This window comes from Fragaria vesca, linkage group LG3 (genome assembly GCF_000184155.1).
Source record: "Fragaria vesca subsp. vesca linkage group LG3, FraVesHawaii_1.0, whole genome shotgun sequence".
Taxonomy (NCBI): Eukaryota; Viridiplantae; Streptophyta; class Magnoliopsida; order Rosales; family Rosaceae; genus Fragaria; species Fragaria vesca.
In genome coordinates, this window is record NC_020493.1 from 14,877,487 (window position 1) to 14,894,076 (window position 16,590).

The following is a 16,590-nucleotide window of genomic DNA, read 5'->3' on the forward strand; positions in this document are numbered from 1 at the left end:
TAGTTTTAGCTTTAATTAAATATATAATATGTAGTAAAATTTAGAAAATAGTAAATTAGAAATTAAAAATATATAAGGAAAATAATAAAGAATACAATAAATTAATTATCAAATTGGAAAGTCTAGAGAGAATAAATATACTTCTTTTTGTATGATTATTGTCATTAATAGTCATTACGTAAGAGGAGATAATTGTCATTCAATAACTCATAACAAAAGGAGGTCAAATGAGCAAATTTGAAGGTCTCAATAGCCGCACTCATACCGTTTTAAAGTTTTTAAAAAGTGAGATATTAAGGTTACCTTCTCTGAAAGGTCAAACACTGTTTGGACCATTTTTCCTTCAGTTTACCCCTTGAGGTTTGGGATTAACATCATTCCAGTCTTTATACTCTCAATTTTGAAAATTTACCCCCTAAAGTTTCCAATTTTCATAAATCATACCCAATTGTTGAAATTCCGTCCAATTTGGTTGTTAAATGCTTACATGAAATCTTAGAAAAATGGTCCTAAAAGACGATTTTTGTTGTTATATGACTATTTTAGCCCTTAAAGTGAGTCATGAAGTTAAAATTAAATTTGGATCTCGATCTTTAGGCTTGATCTAACAATCAAAATCAGAATGATAGAGATTGATCTATGTACGTATAAGCTCATCAAGCTAGAAAAAAGTGATGATAACGAGCTTTATCTCTATATTCTACAAGCCAAGGCTTCTTCAATTAGTGAAACAAATATATTAGATGAACTACTAATTAATACATGCAAGTATACACATCATGAACCAATAGATTAGATTAGTTCATCAGTTGATTAACATATCTGGTGGAGGGTCTGTATGAGAAGTCAGCGCGCGAAAGGTGTGACATATCAGACAACGTACAATTGAATTTGCCCAAAGAAACTTATTTGATTAATTAGTTAGCCTGCAGTCTATTGAAGCTTTTAAGCTCCAATGATAGCTTAAACAGGGTGGCGCGCGCATTCCAAGAACTCGCAGTCATATAATTCATTTTTTGAACATCGGTGTATCTACGTATGGGTTACGGTAAGCTACAACTCACCCTAGATTTTGAAGAAACCTTACTTTGTGACTTAATTTTAGTTCAAAATATTAATTATTTAAACTAGCACACCCCAAATTTATATACTTAGAGCATTTTTTTTTTTTGTATTGAAAAAATACTTTATTGAACCAGACTGCCAAACATCAATAACATCAAAAGGCTTCTCAAAAAAGAAAAGAAACCCAAGACTAGCTTCTACTATGAGCAACAATAACTTCATGGAGCCATGGGGGCCCTGAATCATAACAAAACATAGACTGGACCATCTTCAAAGCATGTCGAGCAAGAGTGTGAGCAATCCCGTTTTGGCGCTTACGCACATGTTTCCAGGACACCCATTCAAACTCTGCCTTCATCCTACGAACTGCATCCATAATTCCTCCAATATCGCTCAAATCAAGTACATTCCTACCAATTGCATTGATCACATTGACCGCATCTCCTGCAATCACCAACTTTGATACCCCCATTTGTCTACACAATTTCATCCCATGCCAAAGTGCTAAAGCTTCGATGATGTGGGGTTTGAGAACAGCTTCCATAGGCACAGAAATGGCTCCCATCAGCTCCCCATTATCACTTAACACTACAGCGCCAATACCAACAATATTTGTATTATTATCACAAGCACCATCAAAGTACAATTTGGCAGCCTGCTCATGCGTACTAGTTCTCCCCACCTCTCTCCATGACTTTGCTGCACTTCAGCACCATTACCCCCTCCCATCTGAAGATTTTTCCTTCTCAACATTACTCCAGAAAATTCACATTGCCACTCCAAGCATTTCTCCACAATCTGCCTAGGCTCAAGGCCTTTTTTCCCATGAAAGACCTCATTTCTGTCCTTCCATAACCACCAGCAAATAAGAGCAAACAATTCAGTATTTTTGATATTCCCCTCCATAGCTACCAAGCCAAATAAATCAGCAAAGCTAGAAATCTGCCAACTTTTAGACACCCCTCTCCAGAATGTACATTTCCACACTTTTTTAGCCACACGACAACACCACAAACTATGAACCACCGTTTCCTCTCCTTCCCCATGTCTCCCACAGCCACTATGAGAACAGATCTTGCGCTTAAACAAGCACTCAACACAAGGTAGAAAGGCATGGCAAGTTCTCCATAAGAACAACTTGACTTTATTGGGAACTAATAGGTCCCAGATGAGACTCCAAATATTAATGGAGTTTGAATTAACATGCCCACTACCACTACTCGATCCCTTCTCTAACCTCTTCATTTCCATCCCAAACCAATATCCAGATTTAACAGAGAACCGTCCATCATCACGAAAGTGCCATACAGCAACATTCCCTCCATTCCCATCACATAAAGGAACAGTTAATATTTTTTCCACATCAACAGGAAGAAAATGTTGCTTGATAAAATTCATATCCCACATACCTGGTTGGCTCATAAGCTGGCTGACCCTTGCATTTGGATCCATAAAGCAAGGAGTTACTACCTTAAAGGACCAAGGAGTTGCAAGCCATTTATCTCCCCAAATTTTAACTAGGTCTCCAGAACCTATCCTCCACCTTATACCAACACACAGAAGATCTTTCCCCCATACCAATCCCTGCCAGACAAAGGAAGGCTTTACCCGCACTCCTGCAGCTGCCCAATCACCGTTGCGTACATATTTAGCATGAAGCACTCTGTTAATTATCGAGTCTGGATGTAACACAATTCTCCAAACTGTCTTTGCTAATAGGGCTTGGTTAAAACCCTCCAAATCTCTGAACCCCAGTCCACCTTCCTTCTTATTACGGCATAACAGATCCCATTTGCACCAATGAATACCCCTCTTATTCCCTTTTTTGCCCCACCAAAACTTCGCCACCTTGGATTGAAACTTACAACAAACACCCTTGGGAAGCTTGAAAACTGACATAGAGTATGTAGGAATAGCTTGTGCAACTGCCTTTACCAGCACAAATTTTCCAGCTTTAGAAAGTAACTTCGACTGCCATCCCTGTAAATGAAAGTCCAGTCTCTCATTAATTCTCTTGAACATACCTTTCTTGTTTCTACCAGCTATGGTTGGGAGTCCCAAATACTTCTCATGACAGTCCACCATTGGCACTCCTAACATCTGAGTTATTTCCAGCTTTGTCTGATCATCTAGTCCCGGACCAAAAGCAATTGCAGATTTCTGGAAATTAATTTTTTGCCCAGCAGCACTCTCATAAAGTAATAGACACTGCTTGACATGAATTGCCTCATGTATTTCAGCTCTACCGAAAAGCAAGCTGTCATCAGCGAATAACATGTGAGAAATAATTGGCGCATCGACAGCTGCTTTAACCCCATGGATCATTCCCTCTTGATCAGCTTTTTGTAATAAACCAGTAAGACCTTCTGACACCATTTGGAACAAATAAGGCGAAAGAGGATCGCCTTGTCTTAGACCCCTGGATGGATCAATCAACCCCACTGCTTCACCATTCCAAAGAATACTGAAGGACACTGACCGAACACATCGCATTATCAGCTCTACCAGCTTCTCATCAAACCCGAACTTGGACAAAACTCCCTGTAGAAACACCCACTCCACCCGATCGTATGCCTTACTAATATCCAACTTAAGAACACAATGCGGCTGGTCACCAGTCTGTCGAGTTTTGATAGAATGAATCAACTCAAAAGCTATGATCACATTGTCATGGATGCAACGACCGGGGACAAAGGCACTTTGGAATTGAGAAATAACATCTGGCAGTACTCCTTTCAAGCGATTCACAATGGCTTTTGAGATTAGCTTGTAAATCACATTGCACAAACTTATCGGTCAAAAATAAGGGACTTGTTGCTGATTTTCAACCTTTGGGATTAAAGCGATTAAAGTATGATTAATACCAGTCAACTCAGCTCCTTCATTCAACACTCTCAAGCACAAGTCACTGACATCATCTCCCACCACCGACCAGTACTCTTGGAAAAATCTCGCAGAGAACCCATCCTCTCCTGGAGCTTTATCTAGAGCCATCTGCTTTAAAGCCTGCTCAATCTCACCTCTTTCATACGGTTGACATAAACGATTGTTCATAGCATCTGATATCTTCTGAGGAATAGCATCCAGAACCAACTCCATATGGTTACACCCTTCTGAAGCAAAATATTCTGGAAATAACTAATAAAAGCCTCTTTAATACCCTTAGATGTCTCTTGCCATTCCCCCGGCAGCATTCATAATTCTTCCAACTCTATTCCTTCGACCTCTCGCTTTTGCATAACCGTGGAAGAACTTAGTATTTTGATCCCTTTCACTGAGCCAATCAATCCGAGATTTCTGCCTCCACATCTGTTCTTCATACTCCATTAATTTTTGTAGCTCAGCAACTACTGAAATTCTTCTCTCCACCACCTCACTATTTGTACTATCAAAAGGCAGAGATTGCAATTCACTATTCATCCTGTTAATTTGCCTCGGAATATTACCAATAGTGTCCCTACTCCACCGCACTAGAGATTGTGCGACAGAGAGCAAGTTTTCCTTCACCCCTTGTGCACCTCTACAAGTCCATCTCTCTGAAATTATCTTACCACAATTTGCTTCCTTAGTCCAAAAGCCCTAAAAAAGGAACCTCCTATGCTCCTGCCTCTTGTCGCATTTCTTAGCCGGCAAGCCATCAGAATAAATGAGAATGGGTATGTGGTCTGACGCTCCTACATCAATATGCAGCTCATGAATGCGAGGAAACATCTCAGCAGCTTCTTGGTTAATCAAACTCCTGTCAAGACATTCCAATAAATCTCCCCTTCTCCATGTAAACAAAGGACCTGAGACCTCCACATCCTGGAGTCCACAATCATCAATTGCTTCGACAAACTTTTGCATCTGGGACTCTATTCAGTCTGAACCACCTTTTTTCTCACTTGCATCTCTCAATTCATTGAAGTCCCCAAAAGTGATCCAAGGCCCTTCAACCGAAGCTGCAATCCTGCGTAGCAATTCCCATGAAGCCCATCTGTTACTAGTCTCTGGATTACCATAGAACCCTGAAATACGAACTAGTCCTGAGTCAAGTTGTACTTCCACATCTATATGTCCCATTAAAGATCCCAGAGGTCGCACCGCTAAACCCTTCCTCCAAAACATAGCCAAACCTCCACTACTTCTACCTACCTTACCCACTACACAACAACCACCAAATCCTAAATCATAGCAAATATTGGTCATTTCTGCCTTCGACTTCTTTGTCTCCATCAGAAAAACCAAATCGGGGTCTTTTGCCCGAAGAAATCTCTTCAGGGCTCTGAAATTATGCGGGTTCCCCAGTCCCCGCACATTCCAGCTAACACCTATCATTTCTTGTGATGGGTCCAATTATCGGAACCCATCACTGTTTTTTCATGAGCAACATCACGTACCGAGACCGATTTAGCAGAGGAGGATGATTTTGTAGCCTTGCTGCGGCTCCTTCCACCCACAACAAAGCCCTTGCGGCCTCTCCTAGCTTTATCTCCCTTCCCTACCTCAGTCCCTTTCGCCATCTCCTTCTCTTCTGCAGTCGAAATTGCCTTCCCCTTATCCAGCATCGAGGACACCTGACCATGGCCTCTGCATCCTGTTTGCGCCCCTCCTCCCTTCCCACTCCCTCTTTCTTTCTTCCTGACATCGCTGGCAGACCCCATTTCTCTAGACAAACCTTTCTCAGAATTCTTGCCTACAACATTAGCAGGAGAGTTTGAATCTGGATTTCCCAAATTAGAGTTAGGGATTGACGTCTCTGCCTGTGCCAATGCTGCGTCTCCTATAACACGCTTTAGAAACTGGTCTCGGGCATGAGAGAGGGTTGTGCCCTTTTCTATTTGAGGATACACCTTGGAGACTTGGGCCCCAGGATTAATTGGGCCAACAAAAGTCCTTCCATCGGTCAACCCATTCCCCTCCTCATTTATTATTAAATTTGAATTACTCTCTTTTGACTTCTTTTGAACCCCGCCCAGTTGAGATTGACCGACAGCAAATCCCTTAACTCCAGAAAATCTATCCCTCAACTTTCGCACATCAATCTCAATTAGATCCCGAGAATCGCTCAGTTGAGATTTTCCCGGATCAACCTCCATCACCATTGTCTGTCCCGCACGGCGGCGCTTGGCCAATGGCTCCACCTGAGCATCCTCTGCCGGTTTATCCACTTCCATCTCCGTTCCCGGACCTCTATGAGCGTTCTCAAAATCTTCTCGCGTTCGGACCCTATCAAACAACTCATTTTCCGACACGCTGATTGACCATCCTTTTGGTTTGGGAAGTAAACCAAAACGCCTTCCCTGTTCCTGACAAACTGGGTCTATGGAAAAAACATTCTTAGCCAGCGTTTTCCATCTACCAAACCGCTCATCTGGGATCACACCCTCCTTATGGAGTACACAGCCAGAGCTAACATGGTCTAATCTCCCACAAAAAAAGCATAGATAAGGCAAATGTTCATATTCCAGCTGTAGTTTCTCTGTTAAAGAACGTCCAGCAATTGAGAGCTTCAACCATCGTTGAAGTGGCTTTGTGACAGACAAACCTACTCTTATTCGGAGGAATCTTCCACTGCCATCTTCACTAAAACCACCTCCAATGGGATAGAAGATGCCCAGTTGTCTACCAATTCTCTCTGCAAGCTTTGGTGTTATAAACTCAGGCTCAATACCTCGAACCCTAATCCAAAACGCTTGAGTCTCCAATGGAACTGAATTGGGATTACTTGCTCCATCAAAAGCAGCGAGTAATACTAGAGCGTTGTCAAAAGTCCAAGGGCTTCCTCTCAACACCCTCCCTCTATCCTCATCAGATTCGAAAGAGAACAAGATCCGATCCGAGTCTTCCCACTTGAAAACTATCACCTCTCCCTTCACCAACCAGATACGTTTCAGAGTATTTCGGAGGGCCTCAAAGCAATAAGACTTATTGGTTAAAAGTTTGCTGACAAGCCAATATCTCCCTGAGGCAATCTCCTTCGGATCTTCGACTTGGACGATGTTCAATTCTTCCTCATCCACAATTGCAAGATTCTTGGAAATTCCTAAGATGATGTCGTCCATCTTCACTAAGTACCAGGTTACCAGAAAGCAAAACCACTCCCCCACACTCAGCAACCACCGCATCCAGAGACCGCCGACAAGGAGAATTGCGCTCTCAAAGTTTCCTCAGCCACTCTAACCCTAACTCTCGCTAGAGAGAGGGACTTTTTTTTAGAAAAAAAACTTAACTAATATTACTTAGAGCATCTTTAGCAATGCTAGCCATTTTTAAGTTAGATTTTAGTCAAATTAGCTAAAATGTTATTTTGGCTAGCCATTTTAGAAATGTGGCTGCATCAATGCTCTCTATTTTAGCTAGCATTACATCAACATTATTCTTCAAATAGAAATTAAATAATTTAAATATATTTATATATCACATAAAATATCTTATAAAGAATGTCACAACTAGGACAAGCACTTTAGCCGACAAAAATGTTTCGTCGGCCTGTTAGCTTAATTCGTCGGCTAAGATTTCGTCGGAAAAAGGTCGTCGGCGATGACTTTAGCGGACGAAACAAGAAGACGTCGTCGGCTATAGTCCCAGAGTTTAGCCGACGTAAAACATGTCGTCGGTTTTTTTCCCAGACTTTAGCCGACGAAACATTTAAGATATTCGTCGGCTAAAGTGTGTAATAAAAAATTAAAAATAACTAAAGCCGACGAAAGATAGTCTGTTTTATCAGCTTTAGTAGGGTTTAGCCGATGAAACATTCCATAATTCGTCGGCTAAACCTTATAAAAAAAAATTTTAAAATACTATAGCCGACGAATTATGGCGTATTTCGTCGGCTATAAGTCTATTCCAGTAAAAAAAAAACCTAAAATTTCTAAATTACCATTTCAAGCAAGCTGTAAAATACACCAAAACAATTTCATATAACCAACAACAAGCACATAAAACTATATAATTCATCAACTACACAAAATCTAGATCGTCTAAATTAATATCCGCTTCTGGGGGCTGCTGCGGAGGTTGCGGCGGCTAGGGTAGCGGTATTGCCGTAGGAATGGGTGGAGCCGGAAGTCCCTGAAGCTGGGCAGCTGTAAAGTCCTGCATGTAGTGGAACATCTGGCGCTGCTGGGCCTGCTGGATGACATGTATCTCGGCAGCATAGGCTGCCTGCGTGGCATTATAGGCAACCTGAGCAGCTTGTTGTTCCCGTAGTCTCTGAACTTCCGACTCTAGCTGAGTCGTCCTGGTGGTCGTGGTCTTGCTGCTGGTCGAGGCTGCCTTTCGTTGAAATCCTGGAGTGGTCTTCAGGACCCCCTCACCCTTCTTTCCTAGACCCCGGCAGTAGAAGTTGTTTGCTCGCGGTGGGAAGGCTGTGCCCATGATCCTCGCCCCAACCGTCAGATCCGAAGTGTCGATCCTAACATGGCTTCAGACATCTCTTCCTCCTGCGTGTCCGGCCATGTCTCCCTCACTATAGCACTCATCACCTCGTCACAAGCCTCCCTCACCTTCGCCTAATTGAATAGGAAAAAATTATTAATTAACATTTTTACATATATATATAAGTAAAATTAAAAATTTAAAAACATAAGATGACTTACAATATCCTCCTGGGCGTTAGGATATGCTTTCTCATACGTATAGACGTACCGGTTGACTTCTGAATGTTCCCTGGCCGCCTCGTCCATGAAGACAGCGAACGGTCTAGAACCGGCATGATGGTTCCTTGTGTTGCGTTGCCGGTTCTGAGCGTTCGTTAGGGAAACAGCCTTTAAAGAAAAAAATAAACTATTAGTAAAATATTTAAAAACGCACGTACTTAATGACAAATTAACTAATTAATATTTTTAAATACCTGTTTACGAGGGTTGTTGAATTCTGATGTCAGAAGCCAACGCCACTCGTACTCCCTGTACTGGAACTCAACAGGGGTACCAGAACGTGCGTTCCCGTGCGTAGTCCAGTGGGTCCGCAACTCGTTCTTCCACTCCTTGTACCTACAGATACAACAAAAATATTAAAAATATAATTAATATCACATACAATTTTGTTTTTTCATTAACTTCCCAACGTACCTTCCCCCATGCACAACGTCCGCCCAGCTGCTCTTCAGGTGCTCGGGAACCTCAAACCACACCTGCATTTAACTGTTTATTAGTTCAGTTTTTCGAGAAATCAACAATGTAATACATAATATTATTGAGGCATTTTGTAAACTCACTGACATCGCGTTGTGGACCATGTCCTTAACCTCCTACAGGACCTCGCCCCAGTATGATCACAACATAAGGACTCTATCCCTAATGAGCGCTCCCACACGGCCAGAGTACGTCCTCGACTATACTATGTCGCCATCCCCGTCAGTACGGATGACGATCCTCCCTGAGATACTGACGATCTTCTCAAGAGCCTTCCCTGTGACGAGGCCTCTCTTCTTCTTTGCCGGCTTCGCTCCGACGGTGCCTATCACATGATAAACCAAATTGATTATTAAAATCAGAGAATTATAAGAAAACAAATCATTCATCTTTCATTACCTGAGGGTTATGCGGCGGACGCGACGGATTCCGTCTCTATCGCCGATGATGATACCCTCGCGGAAATAAGAGGCGTAGCAAAAGGCACGAACCGGTACGTCGCTGATGGAGCCACTGGCGGGGGCAGTAGATAAATCGGCGTCCTTGAGCCATCGACTGCAGGTAAGGCCAGTATTATCCGCGGAAGGAACAGATGAGGCGGCGGCATCTGTACCCTAGATGACCCACTATCCAAAGAAGTAGGACCCGGAGTGGGCGCCCGGTGTATCTCAGGCATACGGGATGCAAACATCTCCGTCTGGGTCTGAGGCCACAGCTACCTCGAGGAATGAGGGACACCCCGCTGCCTCGATGAAGGGGGCACCCCGCTGCCTCGATGAAGGGGGCACCCCGCTGCCTCGATGAAGGGGGCACCTCCGGCTGCCTCTGCGCCGTCTCCAGAAAGGTCGCTCATCTGGCTGTCATGGGGCCCTAAAACGACGTTTGAGGGTTGCTAGAGGTTGCCTCAGACGATTCGGATCTTTGGCCCTTCGAACCCTTCGTCGATTTAAAATTACCGCTCATCCTGTTAAAAATATTAATTTGAATCAAGGCTGAGGAACAATGGCAGAGCTAGAAATTTATCATAGGGGGGTTCATATATAAAGTGCCGATCATTATCAGAAAAAAAAAATGTACCGATCATTCGGTCGTATAACTCAATTACTATATCATAAGTTAAAATTGAAAATATAATAACATAATACTAATATAAAGTTCTTAAACACCGGAATCAATAATGCAACAATCATCTCGTGCATATAAAAAAAATAGAGGTACTCAAATAATGACAATTTCACTACACAACCATGCACTAATCCAATAACAAAACGGCAATGCATTTATACAAATTCAAAAACGCCGCAATCAAATCAAACCCCCCATAAATATATTGAGTAAACTCAACTACACAAAATATATCTTAATCATTCTTCTTGTCTCCCTTCCAGTTTCTGACATCAAACTTCATCACCTCTTTATCAAACACACTAAGAAGTTTGGACAATAACAGCAATAACAACAATAACAACGGCTGCTATTCAACACATTCCAACTAAAACAATATCCTCCGATCATCCAACTTTTCAAATTCTCAACTCTGTAATCCAATATATCAAACAACCAAAATCAAGATCAAAGATTCACAAGCGACCGGAAATCATCAAGAAACACCAAAACGCCACCACTGCCAACAAAATCTCATATAATGAAGGCAAATAAAGTGAGAAAGTGGACTCACTTTAGGCTTAACGGAGGTAAACGGTGGTGGATTGGAGGGTGTGGAGGCGGAGCAGGCAAGCCGACGGAGCAGGCGAGCAGCAGAGGGCGACCGGGAGAGGGAGAGGGAGAGGGCGGTGACCGAGAGAGGGGAGAGGGAGACCGGGAGAGGGAGATTGGGCTTCGCTAGGAGGCGGTGGAGGCTGTGGAGCGACGGCGTCACAGCGAGGCGGGCGAAGAGGTGGAGGTGGTGTTTAGGGTTTAGTCTCTCAGACTGGGGAGGCTGTCGAGCACAGCGCTGGGATATACCCGACAACTTTAGCCGACGAAATAAATATTTCGTCGGCTAAAGCCATAAAATCTCGTAGGCTAAGACTAAACTCGTCGGCTAAATGTTGAAATTCGTCGTCTAAACCTTTAAAATTCGTCGGCTAAACCCTTAAAATTCGTCGGCTAAACGTTAAAATTCGTCGGCTAAAACTTTGAAATTCGTCGGCTAAAGTACTTTTTATACATTGGGCAAATTGTGATTGTGATGATCAAACTTGAGAAACGGAAATCCGACCGTCAGATCTAACCATCATGATAAAATACATGTATGGAAAAAAATTCAACATGATCCGACAAGGTTAAGGGCTCGATCCGGACGGTCAATCCCGTAAGTCAAACCACTAAACGCACGGAAAAGGTCATTAGACCGTCCAAATTTTGTATTTTGGCCGGACCTTTAACTGAAAATAGTTTTAAATCGATGAGACGCAACAAGTTGTATAAAAATTTTACGGAAAATAACCACCGACATTAGGGCTACCCATAGGGAGAAAGAATGGAAAATTGCATTGACCGCAACTACCGGCACCGAGACTTTACTGGAATACCTTGATTTTTCAATTGTAGATGTATTTCACCATTCTGGTCATATCTTATTTTACGACTTTTTTGCGTTTGAAGGTTCTACGTTTAGTTTGTTCTTGAAACGGAACATTTACTTAAACAATTGGTAAACAAGTTATACAACATTAGTAGGCATGTTGTGATTGTGATGATCAAACTTGAGAAACGAAAATCCGACCGTCAGATCTAACCATCATGATAAAATACATGTATGGGAATAAATTCAACTTGATCCAACAAGGTTAAGGGCTCGATCCGGATGGTCAATCCCGTAAGTTAAACCCCTAAACGCACGGAAAAGGTCATTGGACTGTCTAAATTACGTATTTTGCCCGGACCTTCAACTGAAAATAGTTTTAAAGCGATGAGACCCAACAAGTCATATAAAAATTTTAGGGTTTAGGGTTTAGAGTTTAGAGTTTAGCCGACGAAATATTAGGGTATTCGTCGGCTAACCTCATCTTAGCCGACGAATTATGACTTATTTCATCAGCTAAGATGATTTAAGCCGACGAATTATGGTATTTTTCGTCTGCTAAGATGGTTTAAGCCGACGAATTATGGTATATTTCGCCGGCTAAAATAGTTTAAGCCGACAAATTATGGTATATTTCGTCAGCTAAAGTATAAAAAATACATTAAAAAAACAGAAGGTTTAAACCATACTAACTTCCTGTTCATATATCACCAAATTCATATAAAATAACAGAAATATGAATTCAACATATATAAACTATAAAGGTTAATTATACATTATTTTTTATTACAAATTAATGTAATCGGAATTAAAACTAAGGCTCGTAATCGGAATCATCCGATGAGTCTTCTTCGGTGTCAGAATTAATTTCTGGCAATCTATGTCTTTCCTCATCGCCAGAGTCTTTGTCTGTTTCTTGATTTGGATCAACATCAATAAGCTTTGGCTCTTCATCACGAATTCGCACCGAAAGACCCGTTTTAAAATTACTAAGACGAAAGGTAGAGGAGTTAGGAATACCTATTGCGCTGGGCTCTTGATACGCAACATATCTTCTTCCTCGTCTTCGGCCTCTCCAAGTGTAGCCGCCCGGTAAATGTTTCGAGGGTGCACAAGGTTGACTACTTTCCACGCGTCACCCTTAGCAAGGTCATCAAGATAAAACAATTGTTTTACCGATGTGGCAAAAACGAACGGGTCATCTTCGTAAGAACTTGTAGCAGTGTTCACCGATAATATTCCGTACTCATCGGTCTTCATGCTCTGCGGCCTAGTATCAAACCATCTACACTTGAAGAGGTGCACTGTCATGCCTTGCCCATAAACGAGGTCCACCACTGAATGGAGAACACCGTAATAGTCAACTCCATTCCGCCCACCATGCGCCATCACCTCAGAATTCTGTGTTCTCTGTCTGTTGTCTCTCTGTTCACATATAAATTGCATGTCATTCACCTTGCACATCAGATAAACTCTTGACATTATCGGCTTCATCGCTAGAAGTCTTAGTTCGTGCAACCAATTTGGGTGACCATCAAATTAAATATGGTTCATCTGCAACCAACCATTCAACTGTAAATATGGATAATTATGCAATAAACATAAACATGTACAGAAAAATTAAATTACGTACCCAGCCGCCAAAATAGTTTACGAACTCTCTGTTATGGTAATCGAGATCACCTTGAATGTCTGGACAATTTAGATCGATGTCTTTCTAGTATTCAACTTCTGGACAGTTAATCAATACCCACCAGTGGGCAATGACTAGCTCATGTGGTTGCAACTTGTAGAAATCTGGCAAAATTCAACATCATTGGAGAGTATGGAAAGATTGAACTTCGGTACATCTACCGGTATGGTTTGCGGAGTTTCCTTCAACGCTCCTAAATACAACTTCATGTAGGTGACGCACTCGTGCGTAATATATGCTTCAGCTATACATCATTCAGGCGCGGATTTATTAGCCACATAATCTTTGTAGTCTCCAAGTTTCCTATAAATCAAATTGCAAAGTGTTATGATTATTCAACATGTATATATATTGAGGAATTCAGGTGTAAAAAACATACCTTTCCATGGGATACATCTAAGTGTAGTGTACTTGACCTGTAAGCAAACAATTGCTCGGGAAGATGGATCATCAGGTGAGGCATGATGTCAAAAAAATTTGGAAGAAATATCCTCGCAAATTTACACATGATATAAATGATGTCCTCTTGCATTTCCCGGAGGTTAGATTTTTTCACTTCCCGTGTGCTTAACTTCTGGAAGAATCTTGCCAACGCTACTGACGGCTCCACCACCTGACGGGGAAGGAACGGTCGAATGAAAACAGGGAAGAGACGTTGTAACAGGATATGACAGTCATGACTCTTCAACCCATACATCTTATTGTCCCGGAAGTTCACACACCGGGCTATATTTCCTGCATAGCCTGAAGGATACTTCACACAACTCATCCACTTGAAAATTACGTTCTTCTGGTCAGGCTTCACGGTGTAAGGAGTTTGAGGCATTTTTTTCTTCCCTTCTTTCAACCACAGATGTCTTCTTATAAGAATTTTTTTTAGATCAATGCGTGCCTTAGGACCGTCTTTCGTCTTCCCCTCCAAGTTCAGCACTATGCCCACCACACTGTCGCAAACATTATTTTCTATGTGCATCACATCTAGGTAGTGCCTGATCAACAACTTACTCCAGTATGAGAGTTCCTAGAATATGCTCTTATGTGTCCAAAATTTGTACATGTTGGGTCTTTCAGGTATTGCCGCCACAATATTGGGATGATTGCTGAGCTGCCCAAAATAGTACTCATTAAGCACTGCTAAAATTTCTTTCCCCGTCCATCTTCTGGGAGGCACACCGTTTTCTACAGTCTCATCAAATGCCTGTGCATCGTGATCATATGGAAGGAGAGTACGGTGACCCAATTTGCATATCTTGTTGCAATGACTACTGCTCCTCTCATCGCTAAGGCACTCTGGACAAGCCTTGTATCCCCTAACAACGTTGCCCGACAGCATCCCACGAGCAGGAAAATCACTGATGGTACCAATAACCATGACATGCATCTAGAACATCTCGTGCATGTACTTGTCATAAGTGGGATGACCAACGTCCCACAAAAACTTAAGTTCTCAAAGGTCTCAAATACACATCGAGACACTTCCTTGGATAACCGGGCCCCAGAATCAACAAACTCAACATATTGTATTCCTTCTTCATGCACATCCATGGAGGAAGGTTGTACGGTACCAAAATCACCGGCCATACACTGTATTGAAGACTCATGTTGCCAAAAGGGTTGAACCCGTCAGATGAGAGCCCGAGCCTCACATTTCGGACCTCTGACGCAAAATGAGGAAACTCCCTGTCTATATGCTTCCAAGCCTCCTCGTCAGCAGGGTGTATAAGGGTATCTTCGTCATGCAATTCCCTATCAACGTGTCATCTCATAGCTTCGGCCGTGTGTGAAGATATGTACAACCGCTCCAGCCTATCCCTCAACGGGAAATACCGAAGTACCTTCACAAGTTTCATATTGCCTGCATGAGTCAGCTTATACCTGTCAGTGTGACATACCGGACATGCGTCAAGGCCACCAAGGTCATTCCCTTCTGGATCTTTACCCCAGAAGAGAACGCAGTCATATCTGCATGCATGGATCTTGATGTAGGAAAGCCCAAGATCTTTCAGGATACATCGGACCTTATGATGAGTGGTAGGAAGACGATGACCATGGGGCAGCATCGAAGCAATGTACTGTAGATAATCATCAACAGCTTTTACGGTCGATTTTGTCTCAACTTTAATCTTCATTACGTCCATCACACTTTCAAGAACGGTTTTCTGACAACAGGGGTACACAGGGGTCTGTTGGAAAGCAAGCAGTTTGTTGTACTTGTCAATACCAGCAGTGTTAACAACTCTAGGGAAGGGCTGCACTGGCTCAGGCATATACTGTCCTTGAGCGCATACACCACTCTCATAAGAAAACATGTCGTTGATGAAGGCCGTTGTTGGATCGTTGGATGTACTGCCCGTCTCAGAAAATTGCCCATGATCATGCGGACCCCCTGATAATGTTTCACCGTGATATAACCAACATGTGTACTTCTCCCAAAACCCTTTACTCTTCAGGTGTTGTCATACTTTGTCAATCGCAAATCGATGCATATCGCTGCGACACTGACATTTTGTGCACAGGCAATAGAAAATTGTATTCCTAGCATTAGCCAGTGCATATTCCAGAAAACTCATAACTCTTTTACCATATCTTTTGTCCCATTTTGGAAGTGAAATCCAACTCTTATCCATATCCTGAAAATATAACAAAATATATATGTATAACGCTAGCTAATTATTAATTAAATTTCATGTCATATATAAAATCTCAATTCATTTAGTATATATTCTACATACTACAACTAATTAATAACAAATTAATCAACACATATATATACTTCATAATTACATAACAATATTATATATTAACATCATCACAAAATCATCATCAACTCATATCATCAACTTCATACCATCAACACAATATTATAAATTAATTAACATATATATATATATATCTACTACTTATTAACAACAACTTCATATATATTATCAAATTATCAACCAAATCGATCAACACATATATATACATCCAATGTACTCAAAATCGATCAACTCAATCACACTCAAAATCGATCAACTCAAATAAAACTCAAAATCAATCAACTCAAATAAAACTCAAAATTAACATATATACATATATACTACCTATATATAGCTCCATAAACTAATTATGGACAGATTTCGACAACACCCCAAACTTTTTCTCCCGTTTTTTCTTCTCCTTGTTTTTTTTCCCAGTATGAGCTGCTG

At 41.6% G+C, this 16,590-nt stretch overlaps 2 protein-coding genes across 2 annotated transcripts; both read right to left on the reverse strand.

Moving 5' to 3' along the window:
- Nucleotides 1–1,255: 1,255 nt before the first annotated feature.
- LOC101302635 lies at nucleotides 1,256–4,164 on the reverse strand. The gene is made up of 3 exons (XM_004295781.1): nucleotides 3,930–4,164; nucleotides 1,710–3,818; nucleotides 1,256–1,653 (listed from the first exon to the last, which is right to left on the reverse strand). Exons 1-3 carry the CDS (start codon nucleotides 4,162–4,164, stop codon nucleotides 1,256–1,258), a joined length of 2,742 nt encoding a protein of 913 aa, XP_004295829.1.
- Nucleotides 4,165–4,227: 63 nt separating this feature from the next.
- On the reverse strand, nucleotides 4,228–4,911 carry LOC101302921. Its single transcript, XM_004295782.1, has 2 exons — nucleotides 4,658–4,911; nucleotides 4,228–4,486 (listed from the first exon to the last, which is right to left on the reverse strand). Exons 1-2 carry the CDS (start codon nucleotides 4,909–4,911, stop codon nucleotides 4,228–4,230), a joined length of 513 nt encoding a protein of 170 aa, XP_004295830.1.
- Nucleotides 4,912–16,590: the final 11,679 nt, after the last annotated feature.

What these genes read in the sequence shown, in the direction of transcription:
- LOC101302635 (XM_004295781.1), bottom strand. Translation starts at nt 4,164, where the DNA reads ATGGAGTTGGTTCTGGATGCTATTCCTCAGAAGATATCAGATGCTATG. An exon ending in TGAAGGAGCTGAGTTGACTG is followed by an intron (nt 3,819 to 3,929) that starts GTATTAATCATA and finishes TAATCTCAAAAG; the next exon opens with CCATTGTGAATCGCTTGAAA. An exon ending in CATGAGCAGGCTGCCAAATT is followed by an intron (nt 1,654 to 1,709) that starts GTACTTTGATGG and finishes TTGGCGCTGTAG; the next exon opens with TGTTAAGTGATAATGGGGAG.
- LOC101302921 (XM_004295782.1), bottom strand. Translation starts at nt 4,911, where the DNA reads ATGCAAAAGTTTGTCGAAGCAATTGATGATTGTGGACTCCAGGATGTG. An exon ending in AAGAGGCAGGAGCATAGGAG is followed by an intron (nt 4,487 to 4,657) that starts GTTCCTTTTTTA and finishes GCAAATTAACAG; the next exon opens with GATGAATAGTGAATTGCAAT.